This window comes from Pristiophorus japonicus, chromosome 12, assembly GCF_044704955.1.
Source record: "Pristiophorus japonicus isolate sPriJap1 chromosome 12, sPriJap1.hap1, whole genome shotgun sequence".
Classification (NCBI taxonomy): Eukaryota; Metazoa; Chordata; class Chondrichthyes; family Pristiophoridae; genus Pristiophorus; species Pristiophorus japonicus.
This window is the reverse complement of record NC_091988.1, coordinates 162,667,281-162,687,275: the sequence shown is the minus strand read 5'-3', so window position 1 is coordinate 162,687,275 and position 19,995 is coordinate 162,667,281. Positions and strand designations below refer to the sequence as shown.

General features: G+C 44.8%; 1 protein-coding gene across 1 annotated transcript in view; it reads right to left on the bottom strand.

Moving 5' to 3' along the window:
- The window catches only part of LOC139277521 (solute carrier family 12 member 5-like), a 1,462,676-nt gene that overhangs the window by 45,896 nt on the left and 1,396,785 nt on the right, over nt 1-19,995 (bottom strand). Inside the window, exons 15-17 of the mRNA XM_070896072.1 lie at nt 17,860-17,979; nt 2,059-2,163; nt 1,436-1,604 (exon numbers count right to left, since the gene is read on the bottom strand). Of these exons, the coding sequence (XP_070752173.1) occupies nt 1,436-1,604; nt 2,059-2,163; nt 17,860-17,979 (394 nt within the window). The remainder of the gene's footprint in view (nt 1-1,435; nt 1,605-2,058; nt 2,164-17,859; nt 17,980-19,995) is intronic.

Genomic DNA, 19,995 nt, shown 5'->3' with positions numbered 1-19,995 from the left:
GAAAGCAGGAGCGCTCCTCCTGAGCCCATAAACAGAACTCTAGCTTGGAATCACCTTTTCCCCCCCCCACCAAAGCCTGACTTGTCGGCCGGCTCAGCATGGGAGCCAATCAAATCCCCCCCCCCCCCCAAAAAAAGTGGTAAGCTGCAGCAGGGGCCCATTTGGTGCCCACAGGCCTGAACCTAGATCTGATTCGGGCCGCTCACCGGCCACTCTGCCGACTTCATTCCCGTTTTGGGCAGAAGTTGAATTTCATGGTCAAAGTCGTTAGGAGAGAAGGAAATAAAATTGGGTCAGGGTAAAAAAATATAATTTTATCCACATATTAATCAAAAGAAAATTGTAAAGTAGCACTCATATAAATATTCTGGAAAGAATAATGCATACATGGGATAGGAGTGCCTGTTTGTTTCAGGTTTTTGCTCTGCATCAATGGTTCTCAATGTCAATAAATTCATTGCCTGCACTCTGGGGATTATACCACTGAAACTATTCTCCTATAGTTCCTTTAGCTTGGGTCAACAGTACTCATCAAAATAAGTGGCCCCAGTCAACATTAGAATATAAATCTATTGCTTTTGAGATATTTGAATGAAGAGCTGACTGGACTGTATTGACCTCAGTTTTCATTTCTGAGTTGCTTACAAGACTGGCCTGTCAATCACACCAGAGTCACACCAAATACTGGGCCAAAGGTTTTAAATCCTGAAAACTGGAGTCATGCTGCTCAAGTTCTGACTTTTGGGAAGCCCATCCCTTCCTCCATTTGGCATTAGGTTGGTGAGCTCACAGAGGTCAAAGGATGGCAGGTGTGGAAAAAGGAAAATGTTGCACTGCTGCAGTAGAGGGCGCTCTTCTGAAGTTGAGGTTGTGGCATATCGCCGGCAGAGGGAACTTACCTCTGCACTTGATGTGATCTGGAAGTGCTTGACAATGACGTGAGATGCCCTAAATGGGAAGTACTCTATTCCAAACACTAAGATCCCTCACCGTGATGCGCAAAAAATTACCAAAAAAAGTTAAAAAGGAAAGTTGTCGAGTGTATTAATAAATTTCCTGTTGTTATCAGTACATTTTGGGAATTTAATGGACATTCTCAAGCGAAGGGAATTTTCTCGCATCAAATTTACATGGGTAAAGTATATAAAGCATGGGTAAAGTCTGATGGGAACTTTGTGTTTCATACTCCAGCATATAGATATAAAACAAGAGTTTGGTAAACAAGATTGTGGTAAACAACTTTGCATTGTTGAAACAAATGAGTGCAATGGAACCTAGTTGCAAATTCTCAATGAGCGTAAATTAGGAACGCTTCGGCAAACAAGATTTATAAAAGATTATCCTTATTCTATCAGTCTAGAATCGGCCATATCAAATGAAGCTGGTAACCTGCAGAAAAATATTAATGAGCGGATGAAAATAGGTTATTGCGTACCTCTTCAGCCCGTTGGGCCTGGGTGTGATTCTCCAGGAAGCGGCCCTCCAATACTGAGCCCACAATGGTGAGTCCTTTCCCAGCCTTGAGTTGGCAAGTGAAAGTCACAAGCTGTGGATGTTTGACATTCTGGTCTTGGTCCACCTTTACAAGCACCAGAAGCTGGGGCCTATCAGCAAACCAAATTATTTTGGTCAACTCAAAATGTAACAAAAGAACATTCAAACAGGATGATTATACATTTAAAATATATTTATCTATTATAATTGGAACCAATTCTTCAGTATAATCCATTCCGTAAAGCTTTGTTGGGAGAGTAAGAGAAAGGCGAATGCAGTCTGGGCCTATTATGTGTACATCCCTCAGGTAAGTAAAGCATTCCCTTTATCTAATCACTCCAATTAAGCAAACACAACAAAGTGTATGGGGAACGGATGTTTGTACTACAGGCTGTGCTATCCAGCCCAACACGTAACACTCAAGATGTCTCAGTCATCACGAAGTGTGTGGAACTCTAGCCTTTAATCGTTGATAGTTATGCATTGCTGGCAGAGTTGCAGCAGATGTTAACCCAATACTGTTTTGCTAGATAAGGATATTGAAGGTTACAATTGGCCACTCACCTCCAGTTCTTGGTGTGAGGAGGGCCTTCTTCAAGCCTGAGCAGAGCGTATCGAGCTGCACTGAGGGACACGCCACGGATTCCGTCTCCCCATTCTTTTTCAGCTCTACAGGAGAGGAAGGAAATAAGGATCAGCAAAACATTCTGCCATTCAATGCCATATGAGTGAATCACATACACTTACGCATAACCAATCAGCAATGCATTACTATCTGATTGGACAGCAGCAATATTGCAATAGTATTTTCCACAAAATGTACATTGTTTGGACAGCAAACTTGTCAAGGAAAACAGAACTATACTGCCATGTGATCGCAATTCTCCTCTAGGCTAAATATCATGAGAATTGAACTCATTGTTTTAATGTAATTAATCTTTCTAATGCTGCCAATCAAACAGGTAATGTTATTCTATTTTGGTGCTCTTGTCAGTCTGTTCAGTCTATTTTATTGAATTACTGAAGCAGTTGTTTTCAACTCCTTCAGGCCAATTTTTTATTAATATTTTTACGTCCTTCAACCTCTCTCTCGGGTCTTCTTTGTGAACATTTTCAGCCCTTTGGAGCTTTTCTAAGTCATTGTTATTGAAGAGCACTAGCTTCATGGTCATTTTACCATCCATTTTTCTCAAAGGACCTTCAAGGATCTATTCCTGCCATTTAGCTCAGCTCAAGGCCGCACGTCCTTATGCATTGCCAGCTGTGGAAATAAAATGTCATATCTACAGAGTAAAAGCCTGTAACTCAGTCTCAAGGATTTCAATGATCGAATAAAACCATCTGAGCATGTCTCATGGTCAACAGAATCATTAGTAATTTAATTACAGTACCATGATCACCCCCCACCCCCCGTTAGAAATCTATTGGCAGACTTACTGTGATGCTATTACCCAATTTCAGGCACTAGCAGAGTGGCCAGTGTCTGCCACCATTTCTAGGACATCCTGCCAGAAGCTGAATGCATCCACCCAATTATAAAGAAAGATAGACTTGCATTTATATAGCACCTATCACAACCACCGGACATCTCAAAGCGCTTTACAACCAATGAACTACTTTTGGAGTGTAGTCACTGCTGTAATGTAGGAAATGCAACAGCCAATTTGCACACAGCAAGCATGATCACATTGTTTTTGTTATGTTGATTGAGGGATAAATATTGGCCAGGACACCAGGTAAACTCCCCTGCTCTTCTTCGAAATAGTACCATGGGATCTTTTATGTCTACCTGAGAGAGCAGACATCGTTTTAACATCTCATCCGAAATATGGCACCACTGACAGTGCCACACTCCCTCAGCACTGCACTGGAGTGTCAACCTAGATTTATGTGCTCAAGTCCCTAGAGTGGGACTTGAACCCACAACCTTCAGACTCAGAGGCAACTGTGCTACCCACTGAGCTATAGGCGGGTATATTGAAATCATACATTATTGATGGGATGTATTTCCTATCAGTAATGTTGTAGCAATGTATCCCTAGTCTTCAGCATTGCTACAACAACAGAGGGGAAGAATGAAACTATGCCAAATGGAATCAATTTCAAGGAGATCGACTGCATTGGGCTGGTGGACGATTTAAAGAAAAAATGTCAACCCCTGCAGGTATTGTAGCCACTTCCCACTCCCCAACCATGATGGGTGACCTGGTAGTGGTGAGAATAGCACCAGCAGTCTGTCAGCCTGACCCAGGAAGATCTGCTGGGGCTAGCCTTCACCAAGATGGCGGGATGGGGGGAAGGTGTGGTAGGTGTAAAGCCCACTGGCCACTGATTCAGAATTCCCGCCAGATTTAAAAATCTACAAATAATTCAGGCATGAGCTGGTTTTGAATATATTTGCACTAGCAACATGCATTTTGTCTCGTCAGAGATATACCAAAATGGCCACACAGCAAACTGGTTCCTGCCAGTCGTACAGTAGAAAGACAACAGTGGATTGTTACCGTAACACAGGGAAAACACAATGGCACATCATACTCTACATTCATTATTACTGAGGTAAATAAATAGTAGTGATTAAATAAGCAAAGTGGCATTGTACTTGCTTATTTATTAAGTACCGAGCCACTTGTTGTATTTAATCGCTTCTGCCCTCCACCCTATCACAGATCTCTCCATTTTGATCTTTTCCTGCCCCTCCCCACTTTCCTTGGCTCTGTACTTGCTTAAAAGTTGTTTATCTCCATCTTCCAGTTCTTATGAAAGGTCATCGACCTGAAACGTTAACTCTGTTTCTCTCTCCGCAGATGCTGCTTGGCCCATTGAGTCTTTTCCAGCATTTTCAGGTTATTGGTCAGATTTCCAGCATCCGCGGTAATTTGCTTTTGCACTATAGGTCGTGTTGTCGACTGGCTCTCTCCCACCAATCGTGGATTAACACCAAAGTCAATGTATCTCACTAGATCAGCATGAGCGAGAGACTAACCTGTATCTGAGTTGCAAAGCTGTAATGAATGTAATGACTCAAAAGTCCTGTTGTGTAAACTGCCTCAGGTGTAAACCTGATCCAACTTTATTCGCACCCAAAGTAACCCATGTGACACGGTACCCCCGCTTATATACCAGTGACCGCGCACGCACGCGTACAGCCCGATGACTTCCGACAGTGGCGCCCCCTGGTGTCTGGTGACCCCAAGCATGAATACATAACAAGATCCCCTTTCAAGATCTTAATATCAGTCTTTTTACAAATTAAACAGTCTGGGACTTTCCGCTCACGAGTTAATCGTCTCAGTTCAACTTCAGTTTTAGGCGTGCATTCTGAGTCAGTTGTGACTGAAGGCTGAGTAACCGATCTAATGGGAGTGGTAATGACCACATCAGAGACTGAAGGTCCAGTTTCAAAAATGACAGCAAAATCCTCTGATGAATGAACATTGGTTGGTTGGTCATTGACTGCATCTTCCTCAAGCGGTTCCAGTTCATCCATGTGCCGCAGTTTTATCTGATCAACATGTTTCCTGCATGTTTCCCCATTCTTGAGCACGACAATAAACACTCTGTTACCCTCCTTGGCTGTAACAGTACCGGCGATCCACTTTGGACCATGACCATAGTTCAGTACGTAAACCGGATCGTTGACAGAGATGTCACGTGACACAGTGCACGATCATGATACCCTTGCTGATTTTGACATCTGTTTTTAACACGATCATTCAAATCGGGATGAACAAGAGAGAGCTTAGTCTTGAGACTTCTCTTCATCAGTAGTTCAGCAGGGGAGACCCCTGTAAGCGTATGAGGTCTGGTCCTGTAACTGAGCAGTATACAGGACAAGCGAGTCTGCAGTGAACCCTGAGTTACACGTTTCATATTCTGCTTGATCATTTGAACAGCATGCTCTGCTTGACCATTAGAAGCAGGTTTGATTGGGGCTGACCTCACATGTTTAATACCATTGAGTTTCATGAACTCTTGAAACTCCAGACTTGTGAAGCAAGATCCATTGTCGCTCACAACAATGTCAGGCAAACCATGAGTGGCAAACATGACACGAAGGCTCTCAATGGTAGCTGTAGCCATACTGGATGACATAATAATAAACTCTATCCACTTTGAATATGCATCCACCACAACAAAAAACATCTTTCCCAGGAAAGGGCCCGCAAAATCGATGTGATCCTCGACCATGGTTTAGATGGCCACGACCAAAGACTTTATTTAGCTGCATGCAAGTATTGCACTGATGCACACATGATTCCAGATCAGAGTCAATTCCAGGCCACCATACATGAGCCCTAGCAATGACCAGGATGAGTGCTATGTAGGTTCAAATACAAATTTCTCTCTGCCTTTCTTAGGCATAACAACACGATTACCCCACAGTAAACAATCTGACTAAATGGACAGTTCATCTTTGCAACGGTTGTAAGGTTTGGTCTCATCACACATTTCCATAGGTATTGCAGACCAATCACCACTGAGGACACAACATTTAACAACTGATAAAATAGGGTCATTCCATTGACTCTGGATCAGTTCCTATCGAGTGGAGGGTAGCCAATGTAACCCCACTTTTTAAAAAAGGAGGGAGAGAGAAAGCAGGGAATTATAGACCGGTCAGCCTGACCTCAGTAGTGGGTAAAATGATGGAATCAATTATTAAGGATGGCATAGCAGCGCATTTGGAAAATGGTGACATGATAGGTCCAAGTCAGCATGGATTTGTGAAAGGGAGATCATGCTTGACAAATCTTCTGGAATTTTTTGAGGATGTTTCCAATAAAGTGGACAAAGGAGTACCAGTTGATGTGGTATATTTGGACTTTCAGAAGGCTTTCGACAAGGTCCCACACAGGAGATTAATGTGCAAAGTTAAAGCACATGGGATTGGGGGTAGTGTGCTGACGTGGATTGAGAACTGGTTGTCAGACAGGAAGCAAAGAGTAGGAGTAAATGGGTACTTTTCGGAATGGCAGGCAGTGACTAGTGGGGTACCGCAGGGTTCTGTGCTGGGGCCCCAGTTGTTTACATTGTACATTAATGATTTAGACGAGGGGATTAAATGTAGTATCTCCAAATTTGCGGATGACACTAAGTTGGGTGGCAGTGTGAGCTGCGAGGTGGAAGCTATGAGGCTGCAGAGTGACTTGGATAGGTTAGGTGAGTGGGCAAATGCGTGGCAGATGAAGTATAATGTGGATAAATGTGAGGTTATCCACTTTGGTGGTAAAAACAGAGAGACAGACTATTATCTGAATGGTGACAGATTAGGAAAAGGGAAGGTGCAACGAGACCTGGGTGTCATGGTACATCAGTCATTGAAGGTTGGCATGCAGGTACAGCAGGCGGTTAAGAAAGCAAATGGCATGTTGGCCTTCATAGCGAGGGGATTTAAATACAGGGGCAGGGAGGTGTTGCTACAGTTGTACAGGGCCTTGGTGAGGCCACACCTGGAGTATTGTGTACAGTTTTGGTCTCCTAACTTGAGGAAGGACATTCTTGCTATTGAGGGAGTGCAGCGAAGATTCACCAGACTGATTCCCGGGATGGCGGGACTGACCTATCAAGAAAGACTGGATCAACTGGGCTTGTATTCACTGGAGTTCAGAAGAGTGAGAGGGGACCTCATAGAAACGTTTAAAATTCTGACGGGTTTGGACAGGTTGGATGCAGGAAGAATGTTCCCAATGTTGGGGAAGTCCAGAACCAGAGGTCACAGTCTAAGGATAAGGGGTAAGCCATTTAGGACCGAGATAAAGAGAAACTTCTTCACCCAGAGAGTGGTGAACCTGTGGAATTCTCTACCACAGAAAGTAGTTGAGGCCAATTCACTAAATATATTCAAAAGGGAGTTAGATGAAGTCCTTACTACTCGGGGGATCAAGGGGTATGGCGTGAAAGTAGGAAGGGGGTACTGAAGTTGCATGTTCAGCCATGAACTCATTGAATGGCGGTGCAGGCTAGAAGGGCTGAATGGCCTGCTCCTGCACCTATTTTCTATGTATGTTTCTATGTATGGATGGTCCAGATCCTAACTTGTTGAGCAGTGACAGGTGTTCCTTCACTCTCAAAAGCATCCATAACTAACAGTAAATCTGCAGGTTGAGGCATTTTCACCTCAGGTGTGCAACGGCAGACGACTCAGTGCATCGGCACAATTCTCAGTGCCAGATCTATGATGAATAACATAATCTTAGGCAGACAATGTCAATGCCCACCTCTGGATATGGGGTGATGCATTGGTATTAATCCCTTTGTTTTCCGAAAACAATGAAGTGAGTGGCTTGTGATCCGTTTCGAGTTCAAAATAAAGACCAAACAGGTACTGATGCATCATTTTTACCCCATACACATATGACGAAGCATCACAGGCCAATACAAGACGCTTACAAGGATCATAATGAACAAGCAACTTGTTTGAACAGAGCATATTCTTAGCTTTCTCAAAGGCTCTTTTTCGAGACACACCCCAGATCCAGTTGTTTCCTTTTCTGAGTAGCATGTGCAGCGGCTCTAACAAAGTGCTCAATCCGGACCAGAAATTACCAAAGTAGTTGAGTAGCCCAAGGATGAATGCAGCTCCGTCACATTCTGAGGCCTGGGTGCATTTTTGATGGCCTTGGTTTTTGACTCAGTAGGCCTGATGCCATCAGCAGCAATCTTCCTCCCCAGGAATTCAACTTCAGGTGCCATGAAGACACACTTTGAACATTTCAGCCTAAGTCCTGCTTTGTCCAGACGATGTAGGACTTCTTCAAAATTGTTCAGATGTTCAGTAGTGTCACGACCTGTGACCAGAATGTCATCTTGAAACACGACAGTTCTAGGAATGGACTTCAGTAAACTCTCCATATTCCTCTGAAATATGGCTGCAGCCGAGCGAATTCCAAAAGGACACCTGTTGAGGACAAACAGTCCTTTATGGGTGTTGATGCAGGTGAGTTTCTTCAAAGTGTCGACAAGCTCCTGTGTCAAATAGGCCGACATCAGATCCAGTTTAGTGAACGACTTTCCACCAGCTAGCATGGCGAACAGGTCATTAGCCTTCAGTAACGGGTACTGATCCTGTTTCGAAAATCGGTTAATTGTAACCTTGTAGTCTCCACAAATCTTGACAGTGCCATCACTCTTCAACACAGAAACAATAGGACTGGCCCACTCGTTAAACTCGACTGGTAATATGACCCCTTCATGTTGGAGTCTGTCAAGCTCAATTTCAACCTTCTCCCTCATCATGTAGGGAACAGACTGAGCCTTATGACAGACAGGCCTTGCATCAGAATCCAGGTGAATCTGCACCTTGGCTCCAGTAAAATTACCAATGCCCGATTCAAACAAAGAAGGAAACTTCTTCAACACTTGAGTACACAAAGTGTCATTCACCGATGACAACGATTTGATATAATTCCAATTCCACTTGATTTTCTTGAGCCAATTCCTGCCGAACAGCGTTGGACCATTACCTGGGACAATCCATAATGGTAAGTCATGAACCATATCATCATATGATACCTTGACTTCTGCACTGCCAATCACCAGTATGAGTTCCTTAGTGCAAGTATGCAACTTGGCATTGACTGGACTCAACTTAGGCTTCACAGTCTTAGTGTCCCACAGCTTGTCGAATGTCCTTTGGCTCATTATCAACTGACGCGCACCTGTGTCCAGCTCCATTGATACAGGCACACCATTCAGCTTCACATTAATGATTATCGGCTGGCTCCTTCCCAAGAACGAATACAGACCATACACTTCCTCCTCGGGTTGTGTATCCGGGCCAGCACTGGACTGGTCATCATCAGCAATGTGATGAGTGGCAGCACGCTTGCTCAGTTGTGGGCACATTCTCTGAAGATGCCCCACTTTCGAACAGCCATTACAGGAGTACTATTTAAACTGACACTGATGAGGCCGATGATTTCCCCCACTATGCCAACAGGGTGAAATCGGATTCGTACCAGTTGGCGGAATTTGAGCAGTTACAGGTTTAACATAGAAACATAGAAAATAGGTGCAGGAGAAGGCCTTCGAGCCTGCACCACCATTCAATAAGATCATGGCTGATCATTCCCTCAGTACCCCTTTCCTGCTTTTTGTCCATACCCCTTGATCCCTTTAGCCGTAAGGGCCATATCTACTCCCTCTTGAATATATCCAATGAACTGGCATCAACAACTCTCTGCGGCAGGGAATTCCACAGGTTAACAACTCTCTGAGTGAAGAAGTTTCTCCTCATCTCAGTCCTAAATGGCCTACCCCTTATCCTAAGACTGTGTCCCCTGGTTCTGGTCCTCCCCAACATCGGGAACATTCTACCCGCATCTAACCTGTCCCGTCCCGTCAGAATCTTATATGTTTCTATTAGATCCCCTCTCATCCTTCTAAACTCCGATATATAAAGGCCCAGTTGATCCAGTCTCTCCTCATATGTCAGTCCTGCCATCCCTGGAATCAGTCTGGTGAACCTTCGCTGCACTCCCTCAATAGCAAGAATGTCCTTCATCAGATTAGGAGACCAAAGCTGAACACAATATTCCAGGTGAGGCCTCAACAAGGCCCTGTACAACTGCAGTAAGACCTCCCTGTTCCTATACTCAAATCCCCTAGCTATGAAGGCCAATATACCATTTGTCTTCTTCAATGCCTGCTCCTGCTGTAAATGTATGCCAACTTTCAATGTCTGATGAACCATGACACCCAGGTCTCGTTGCACCTCCCCTTTTCCTAATCTGTCGCCATTCAGATAACATTCAATCTTTGCGTTTTAGCCCCCAAAGTGGATAACCTCACATTTATCCACATTATACTGCATCTGCCATGCATTTGCCCACTCACCTAACCTGTCCAAGTCAACCTGCAGCCTCTTAATGTCCCCCTCACAGCTCACACCGCCTCCCAGTTTAGTGTCATCTGCAAACTTGGAGATATTACTCTCAATTCCTTTATCCAAATCATTGATGTATATTGTAAAGAGCTGGGGTCCCAGCACTGAGCCCTGTGGCACTCCACTAGTCACTGCCCGCCATTCTGAAAAGGACCTGTTTATCCCGACTCTCTGCTTCCTGTCTGTCAACCAGTTCTCTATCCACATCAGTATATTACCCCCAATACCATGTGCTTTGATTTTGCACACCAATCTCTTGTGTGGGATCTTGTCAAAAGCCTTTTGAAAGTCCAAATACACCACATCCACTGGTTCTCCCTTGTCCACTCTACTAGTTACATCCTCAAAAAATTCCAGAAGATTTGTCAAGCAGGATTTCCCCTTCATAAATCCATGCTGACTTGGACCAATCATGTCACTGCTTTCCAAATGCGCTGCTATTTCATCCTTAATAATTGATTCCAACATTTTCCCCACTACTGATGTCAGGCTAACCGGTCTATAATTACCCATTTTCTCTCTCCCTCCCTTTTTAAAAAGTGGCGTTACATTAGCTACCCTCCAGTCCATAGGAACTGACCCAGAGTTGATAGACTGTTGGAAAATGATCACCAATGCATCCACTATTTCTAGGGCCACGTCCTTAAGTATTCTGGGATGCAGGCTATCAGGCCCTGGGAATTTATCGGCCTTCAATCTCATCAATTTCCCTAACACAATTTCCCGCCTAATAAGGATATCCTTCAGTTCCTCCTTCTCACTAGACCCTCGGTCCCCTAGCACTTCCGGAAGGTTATTTGTGTCTTCCTTCGTGAAGACAGAAACAAAGTATTTGTTCAATTGGTCTGTCATTTCTTTGTTCCCCATCATAAATTCACCTGAATCCGACTGCAAGGTCTTCACTAATCTTTTTCCCTTCACATATCTATAAAAGCTCTTGCAGTCAGTTTTTATGTTCTCGGCAAGCTTCTTCTCGTACTCTATTTTCCCCCTCTTAATTAAACCCTTTGTCGTCCTCTGCTGAATTCTAAATTTCTTCCAGTCCTCAGGTTTGTTGCTTTTTCTGGCCAATTTATATGCCTCTTCCTTGGATTTAACACTATCGTTAATTTCCCTTGTTAGCCATGGTTGCTCCAGACAGGGATGTACAATTGCTGAAGTTCATCCGTGTGATCTTTAAATGTTTGCCATTGCCTATCTACCGTCAACAGTTTAAGTATCATTTGCCAGTCTATGCTATCTGCGCAGTTAATTCGCCCACCTTATTCCGAATACTCCTTGCATTGAGGCACAGAGCCTTCAGGCTTGTCTTTCTAACACTCTTTGCCCCTTTAGAATTTTGCTGTCACATAAGCAGTCGAGTAGTCCCTGCCATAAGCAGCTCTGCCAAATGACGACACAATCTTGTTTACAGTACTTGCCGTGGAGCTTCGATGATATTTGCCTCAAATTATCATCATTCGTCATGCATCCCTGGGCAGTCGCGATGGCCTTGCTCAAATCCAGCTTCTCTTCGGCCAATAACTTCCAAAGAATCACATCATGGTTGATGCCTATCATGAAGAAATCTCGCAGCATGTCTTCCAGTACGTTCCCGAACTTACACGGCTCAGCAAGATGTCGCAGGTCGCCGACGAATCTCGACACATCCTGGTCCTCAGCACGAACATGTGTGTAGAAGCGATAGCTTGAGATGATAATCCCCTCTTTTGGCTTAAGATGGTCACGCACCAAAGCACACAAATCCCCATATTCTTTGTCCATTGGACGTAAAGTCGAGAGAAGATTCTTCATGAGGCCATAAATTTTTGGATCACAAACGGTGAGGAAAACCGCCCTGCGCCGAACTGAATCAGCCTTTCCCTCCATTTTGTTGGCCACAAAATACTGATCCAGGTGGTCAATAAAATCCGCCCAATCCTCGCCATCCGCTAATCTCTCCAGAATTCCAATAGTGCCCCTTGTACATGCGAAGGTTTTTAAGTTACCTCGTCACCAAATGTAATGAATGTAATGACTCAAAAGACTTGTTACTGTAAACTGTCTCAGGTGTAAACCCGGTCCAACTTTATTTGCGCCCAAAGTAGCCCGCGTGACATGGTACCCGCTCTTATATACCAGTGACCGCGCACGCGCGCTTACAGCCTGATGACCTCCAACAGTGGCACCCCCTGGTGTCTGGTGACCCCAAGCATGAATACATAACAAACGCCAATACTGTTTAGTTTAGTAATAATGGGCTCAATTTTGGCCGAGCCCGTTTTTCAATTTATTTATGTTCTGGGATGCACCCAAAAAAAATGTTGGAACTTTGGCCGCTGTCTGGCCTCTTCACTGTAGTCGCGCAGCATGGCCAGTCGACGCGGGGGGGTGGAGCCTGCGTTCTGTGCTGGAAAATGTGCCGGGACATCCGCACATCCGCAGTGGAGTATGATGATGTCCGCGCATGAGCAGTAGCACTGCTGCGAGTTGGCAATCGGCCATTTTTAAAGAGCTAGCTAGCTGCTTGTGTTTTCGTGCCAGAAGAAGTGCTGTGATAGGAAAATCACTGCTGAATTCAAGAAGCAGTGCTCTGTTTGGTAAAATCAGTTCTGCATGCCAGCAGAAGTGCCAGAAGGAGTGCTGTATTTCTGAAAATCACTGCTGCATGCAAAATAAGTACTGTGTGTTTGGAAAAATCACTGTGTGTGTAAGAGGGTTGGAAAAGTGCTGTGAGTGTCTCAGAGCAGCTGCAGCAATACAGCAATGCAGCAACGTGGACCAAAGAATTTCTTGCTGGAAGAAGTGGAGATACTAGTTAATGTCATTGAGAACAAATGGCAGGAGCTGGATACCAGCAGAGATCGTACAAAAGTGCCACCCAAAGAAATGAAGAAACGCTGGAACCAAGTTGCAGAAGATTTCTGCGCATTGGTGAATACCAAGAGATCTAGAACCAGTGTAAAAAGAAATGGCAGGACCTTGGTCAAGTAGTTAGTGTAAGTAATATTTTCATTTGTTCAATGCAATTGCAATTGTAAATGTGACCAGTTGCATATGTCCCACTCAGCAGAAAGATACCCTCTCTAAAAAGTTGCATTTTCATCTTTGCAGAAGAAATTGTCCCACACAAAAGGGAAAGAAATTTAACAGGAGGAGGCCCGCCAAATCTGCATGACCTGACACCCTTGGCCGCTGCTTTGATGGGTCCTGCCTGGAGAAAAACAATCAGTGCTGCACAAGCTAGGCCCACACTCGAGGGAGAGGGTAAGTCCTGAAAATTCATTGTGGCCCTTCAAATCAACCTGCTGCCTGGCCTGCGATGTGTGATGCTACTCATGCCACCCATCCTTTCCCCTCCTCTGCTGCTAACCATTGGACTGTTCTGTTATATTTTGCAGAACCTGATGCCAATCCTGAAGATCCAGAAGATTTAGACGTAGACGTGGACGAGCCTGATCACAAGAACATCTTCCAAGCCAACCCTCCAGACCAACATGGGGGTGAGGGGGAGTTGGGTCAGCTGGATGAAGCTCCCACTTATATACTGAATTTCAAGCATGTGCAGTTATCGGATTTTCCAGACCCTTCCATGACTCGTGATTTGAGTTCAGGTGGGACATTAAATGATTTCCCCCCTTCCATGATTAGTGGTTTGAGTTCTGGTGGGACATTCCATAGTTTCACACCGTCCGAGGATGCGGGTCCCAGTGGGATGCCGCGAGGCACACCCAGGGCCCCACCGTCCGAGGCTGTGGCTTCCAATGGGATGTCACGAGGCAGACCCAGGGTGAGGGGAAGAAGAAATCGACCATGCTCTCCTGAGATGTAGGATGCAACAAATGTGGTTTAAATCATGGCATTGAGTGCGGCGAGCATTGACCTTACCTGATCCCTCCTGGACACCATCAGTGGGGTGAGTGATGAGATAGCGGGACTGTCGGGAGAAGTAACAGCAATGGCACAGGAAATGGGAACGATGTCCGGGAACATCAGTGAGGGAATAGTGTCCATGAGGGAGGGAATGTCAGAGGTAGTGGAAAGGATGACATTGGCAATGACACAGGCCATCAGGGAGGGAATGTTTCAGTCCGCTGAGACATTGTCAGGGTGCATGAGGGAGGGCATGTGTGAGTTAGCTGCTGCAATAAGGGAACATATCCAGACCATGCGCCCATTGACAGAATCAACTGCCACTCCCACTGCAATCCCCACACCAGCTTCCGAAGAGATCCAAGCCGGGCCCTCCACATTAACACCTGACCACCCCCCCCCCCACCACACCACCACCCATCAAGAAGTACACATTAAACGAAATGTTAGAATGAATAAGCATGGTACAGAGCCCAAAATAACTGCGCCACTGCCTGTGGGCAGGGGTGGTGGAGAGTCCAAGAACAAAGCGCGACGGGCGGTGTTAGACTAAGGGGGATTAGAGATGGGTGCAGCCTTTCTTTGTTGTTGTCGTTGTTGTTGATGTTACTATTGTAACTGTTTTCAAATTGAACATTTTTTGTAAGTTATGTAAATTTACAACTTTATAAGTGATCTTAAAGTTTAAGTGATCTTAAAGAGTCATATTAAAATAAAGTTTGATACAAGAATAATTTTATTACACTAAAGTTAAGTACATTGTAAACTTTTGAATAAAATATGTTTTACATTAAAACTGAATAATGTTCCATTAGCACAACACAACATTACGGAACAGCACCAAAAAATAAACATGTCCATGCGGAATAGTTGTTGCTGAGCCCTCAGCGTTCATGGATGAGCTGCTGTTGCAAGGCTCGAGTAATCGTTAAAGGAGCACGATGGCCCGCCCTCCTCCAACGTTGTGCTCCAGCCTCAGGCACTTGCATGGTTTCCTCATCCTCGTCATCATCCTCCTCCACCTCCTCCTGCTCTTCCAAATCATTACCATCAGCCACTCTCACCACAGGTGGGTCTTCTTCCACTACCAGCTGCTGCTGTCTCATGATAGCTAAGTTATGCAGCATGCAGCACACAACAGTGAACTGACTGACAATCTCAGGAGAGTATTACAGGTAGCCTCTGGAATGGTCCAGGCATCGGAAACGCTGGTTCAAGATGCCAATGGTCCTCTCTATGATGCCACACATCATAATGTGCGACATGTTTTATTGATGGTCAGCTTCCATCCAGGTTACGCGTAGGGGAGTCATGAGCCAGGTCGTGAGGCCATACCGTTTGTCAGATATAACGCTGTCGCATAGGACAAATGCATCATGGGTGCTGCCAAGGTATCTTGCATCGACTGACATGATGCGATGCATGTTGTCACACACGAGCTGCACATTAATGGAGTGGAACACTTTTCTATTCCTGAACAGCTCGGCATCTTCCAAAGGTGCTCGCAAGGCGATGTGGGTACAATCAATGCAGCCCTGTACCTTTGGGAAGCCAGCAATCCTTGAGAACCCCACAGCCCTGTCATGGATTGCTTGGGCAGTCATTGGGAACTTGATGAAGTAATTCCTCCACGCATACGTGCAGCCATGACCTGGCGAATGGTGACATGTATTGCATGTTGAGAGATGGCACACACATCTCCAGTTGTAGCTTGAAACGATTCGATCCAGAGGCATAGAATGAAAGTGCAGCTGTAACCTTCACTTCAACTGACAAAGCAGTCCACCTGCCGCTTCTCGGCTGTAGGTCTGGTCTCAGCAACTCACAGATCTCACGGACAACCTCTCTGTGGAAACGGATCCTTCTGACACATTCTGCATCACTCAAGTGCAGGTACGAATGCCTGACTTGAAATTGTCGAAATGGGTAAGGCCTCCTGCCCAGCAGCCTATAGGCTCTGATGTTCCTGATGTGATGAGCTCCAAGCAATTGTCTCCTACGTAGCACAATGATGATGCAGAATGCTTGCAAAAGGTATGGCATTGACAGTATTGCCCCCATACTTAAAGTTAAACTTTCAAAGAAGGTCAGAATGGCAAGAAAGCAGGCAGAACAGTTCGCAGTTCTCTCTCTCTCCCTCCCCCCCAAGGTCTGTATGGATGGACCACACCCAAAGGTCTTTTGTCCTCTCCTCTCTCCCTCCCCAAGTCTCAAGTCTTGTGACCTATCTCTCCCTCCTCCTCCCCCCAGCCTCTCTGTTGAATTGCAGCCTCTCCCTCTCTGTGGCCCCCGATGCTTGCCAACTACCTTCCTCCATTCCCTTCCCCCCCCCACCCCCCAGCCTCTCCGTTGATTTGCTTGCAGCCTTTCTGTTGAATCCCGATGCCAGCCAGTTCAAGCGCTCCTCACCCCCAGCCTCTACGTTGATTTGCTTGCTGCAGCCTCTCCGGTGAATCCCAATGCTGGCCAGTTCACTCGCTCCCGCCCCTAGTCCAAGCCGAATGGCCTCCCGCACCGGCCCGCTGTCTTCCCGGGCTGAGTTTGAAGATGAAGGTAGGATTTCAATTTTTTATTTCTTATTGAATTGTTAGTACTTTTTGTTTGCAAACATTGCTAAGGGTAAGGCCTGGTTGGTTGAGGTGCAGGTCCTCTCCGCTTCTCGCCCCTATCCCAGGCCGAATGGCCTCCAATGTACCTACTGTGCCGATTTCTTTAACTCTCCGCAAGGGTTTTCTGAAGTGGCCACATACACTGGCCTAAGTAGAAATGGAGTAACTATTAGCTGGCCAAAGTTGCCTAAATGGACAGACTGGCGTAGGTGGCTGATAATACCCCTTTTTGAAAAAAAAACTAAGCCAAAAAAATCGTAACTAACTCTGGTGCAAATTAATTGGGGAAACTGGGGATTTTTAAGTTATGCCAGAAAAACCAGGTTACTCCAAAAAAGACAGAGCAACTCCTGACTAAAATTGAGCCCAATATCAGTAAAGATCAAGGTTCAACATGGGCAGATGGGCTGTGGTGTCTGAGGTTGTCAGGGGATTATTTTTATGTTGGCCTCGACCAGGCCAACATCCCCAGCATTGAAACACTGACCATACTTGATCAGCTCCGCTGGGCAGGCCGCATTGTCCGAATGCCAGACACAAGACTCCCAAAGCAAGCGCAGTACTCGGAACTCCTTCAAGGCAAATGAGCCAAAGGTGGGCAGAGGGAACGTTACAAGAACACCCTCAAAGCCTCCCTGATAAAGTGGAACATCCCCAATGACACCTGGGAGTCCCTGGCCAAAGACCGCCCTAAGTGGAGGAAGTGCATCGGGGAGGGTGCTGAGCACCTCAAGTCTCGTCGACGAGAGCATGCAGAAATCAAACGAAGGCAGCGGAAAAAGCGTGCGGCAAATCTGTCCCACCCTCCCTTACCCTCAATGTCTATCTGTCCCACATATGACAGGGACTGTGGCTCTCATATTGGACTGTTCAGCCACCTAAGGACTCATTTTAAGAGTGGAAGCAAATCTTCCTCAATCTCGAGGGACTGCCTATGATGATGATGATGATTTTTATACACGGCGGCACAGAGTTTCATTCTGCAAAGACTTGTACAAGATAAGCACAGACACTTACCCGTTGAACTCAATGTATTTGTAGATAAGCCCAGCGATGACCATAGCCACTATTGCATAGTACCAGGAGCAAATGAACATCAGGGCTAGGCACAAGCTCATTCCCAGGAATGACATAGTCCTGTAAAAATGTAAAGCTTATGATAAATGCAGAAATGTATTGCCACAGACACTAACATACTTCATTGATTGAAACCTGTTATTTGTGAACAATTCATCAGCCATTTAATTTGTATTATTATATATTACAGAGTTTCCATAACTGTGCCAGTTACAAAATTTCCGACAGTACAACAGTGACTACACTTCAAAAGGTACGTCATTGGCTATAAAGTTCTTTGGGACGTCCAGAGGTCATGAAAGGTGCTATAGAAATGCAAGTTCTTTCTTTGCTCGTTTGTACTGCAGGGCGTACTCTGCAAAAATAGAACAGTGGATGTGTTGTGAACATATATTTGAGACCTAATCCTCTGGGCGGCACCTTACCCACTGTTGGTCAGGAGGAAGGTATGGCCTGTACAGACATCAATGGCAAAAGTACGCAGCTATCCTGTGTGGGGGTGGCAGAGAGCTTGTTTTATTTTGCACTGTGAAAATAGCGGATTCAATGATAGTGCCGCTGGAGCAGCCATTTCACTTTTCTGGGCTGTCACTTCCTTTTAGCACTTTGTTGTCAGAGTTACCCAGGAAACTTTCTCCTGAGAGGTTTTGGTGCCTGCAGTAAAACTGGTGCTGGGTTATTTACACTACAGGGCTGACTCTGATGATAATCTTGGGACATTGATGTCAGGCTGTTGTTCAAAACCATCAAACATCAACTTTCAGTGGTTCTCTTTGTACCTATTGTTGTCTTTTGAATAAGTTTTACATTTTTAATTAAAAATCTATTTAAATAATTTAAAGATCTACAAGAAAGATGAAGGGCTACTTGGGACACCACAACATCATCCTTACTGCAATTGACTTATTGTGCTGTGGTTGTTGGAAAGAATTCGGAATACGTGGGAGGATGAGTCTTCAAGGCTGGATCATAAATGCAGGAGCTCCGTCAGTTACTTTCCTTTGCCTTCACCCAGCTGTTCATCCAGAAGAAAAATCTTAAAATGGGCCTAGTGGAGATGGCCATTAACAATTTGAATGAACTTCATGCATCAGCGGCACTGCTCAGCTGAACAGATAACAGGATTGTCTCTAACAGGAAGTGACAACCTGGTTGAGATCTCATTGCTCTTTCAGGTTGAGCACACCTCATTTGCAAGTTTTTCCTTTTCTTCAAATTCATTTCTCTGCAGCGTAAATCTGTGCCAATAGTTGCACCTTGGATGAATGCATGCTAATGTGAATATTCTTTTGTTTCTAACTCTTGTCTCCTGCAAGAGGATGGTTTGACTGGCACTGGTACCTATCCCAGATGTCCGTTCTTTATTTATGAATTTAGACAGTGCACAATAATCTACAGTGAGACATGAGTCTGTCCCAAATCTACCTCCACACACAAGACATTTTCCAGAAGATGGTCACTGGCTGACAATGGAAAGAAAGGAAAGAAAGACTTGCATTTATATAGCACCTTTCTCAGCCTTGGGATGTTCCAAAGTGTTTTATGGCCAATTAAGTACTTTTTGAAGTGTATTCACTGTTGTACTAATGTAGGAAACAAGACAGCTGGCACAGCATGCTTGCACAAACAGCAATGTGATAACAACCGGGTAACTTGTATTTTGTGATGTTTGTTGAGGGATAGATATTGGCCAGGACACTGGGGAGAACTGCCTGCTCTTCTTCAAATAGTGTCATGGGATCTAACTGGAACTGCGCAAAGGGGCAATTTGGACCCCTTAATGTAAGTTGCCAAAAGTGTGTTTAACGTGTTCGTCCAGGTTATTAATGTTAGAAAGGTGATTAAAACTTAAGTATTTGTTGTTTTTGTAAGTAAAACACATCTAGGGTACTGATGTGTGATATTAAACTTATCACTTCACTTTACATCACCTGTTCTATACACAGATGATTTCCGTGGATAAGAATAAAACATTATTTCTTGTGTATTTAAATGTTATCAAGTGAATAAAAACCTGTGAAGTCTTTGAAATTTTTTGTGTGCATCGTAAGGAGTGACAAATGCATAGGCATTTTC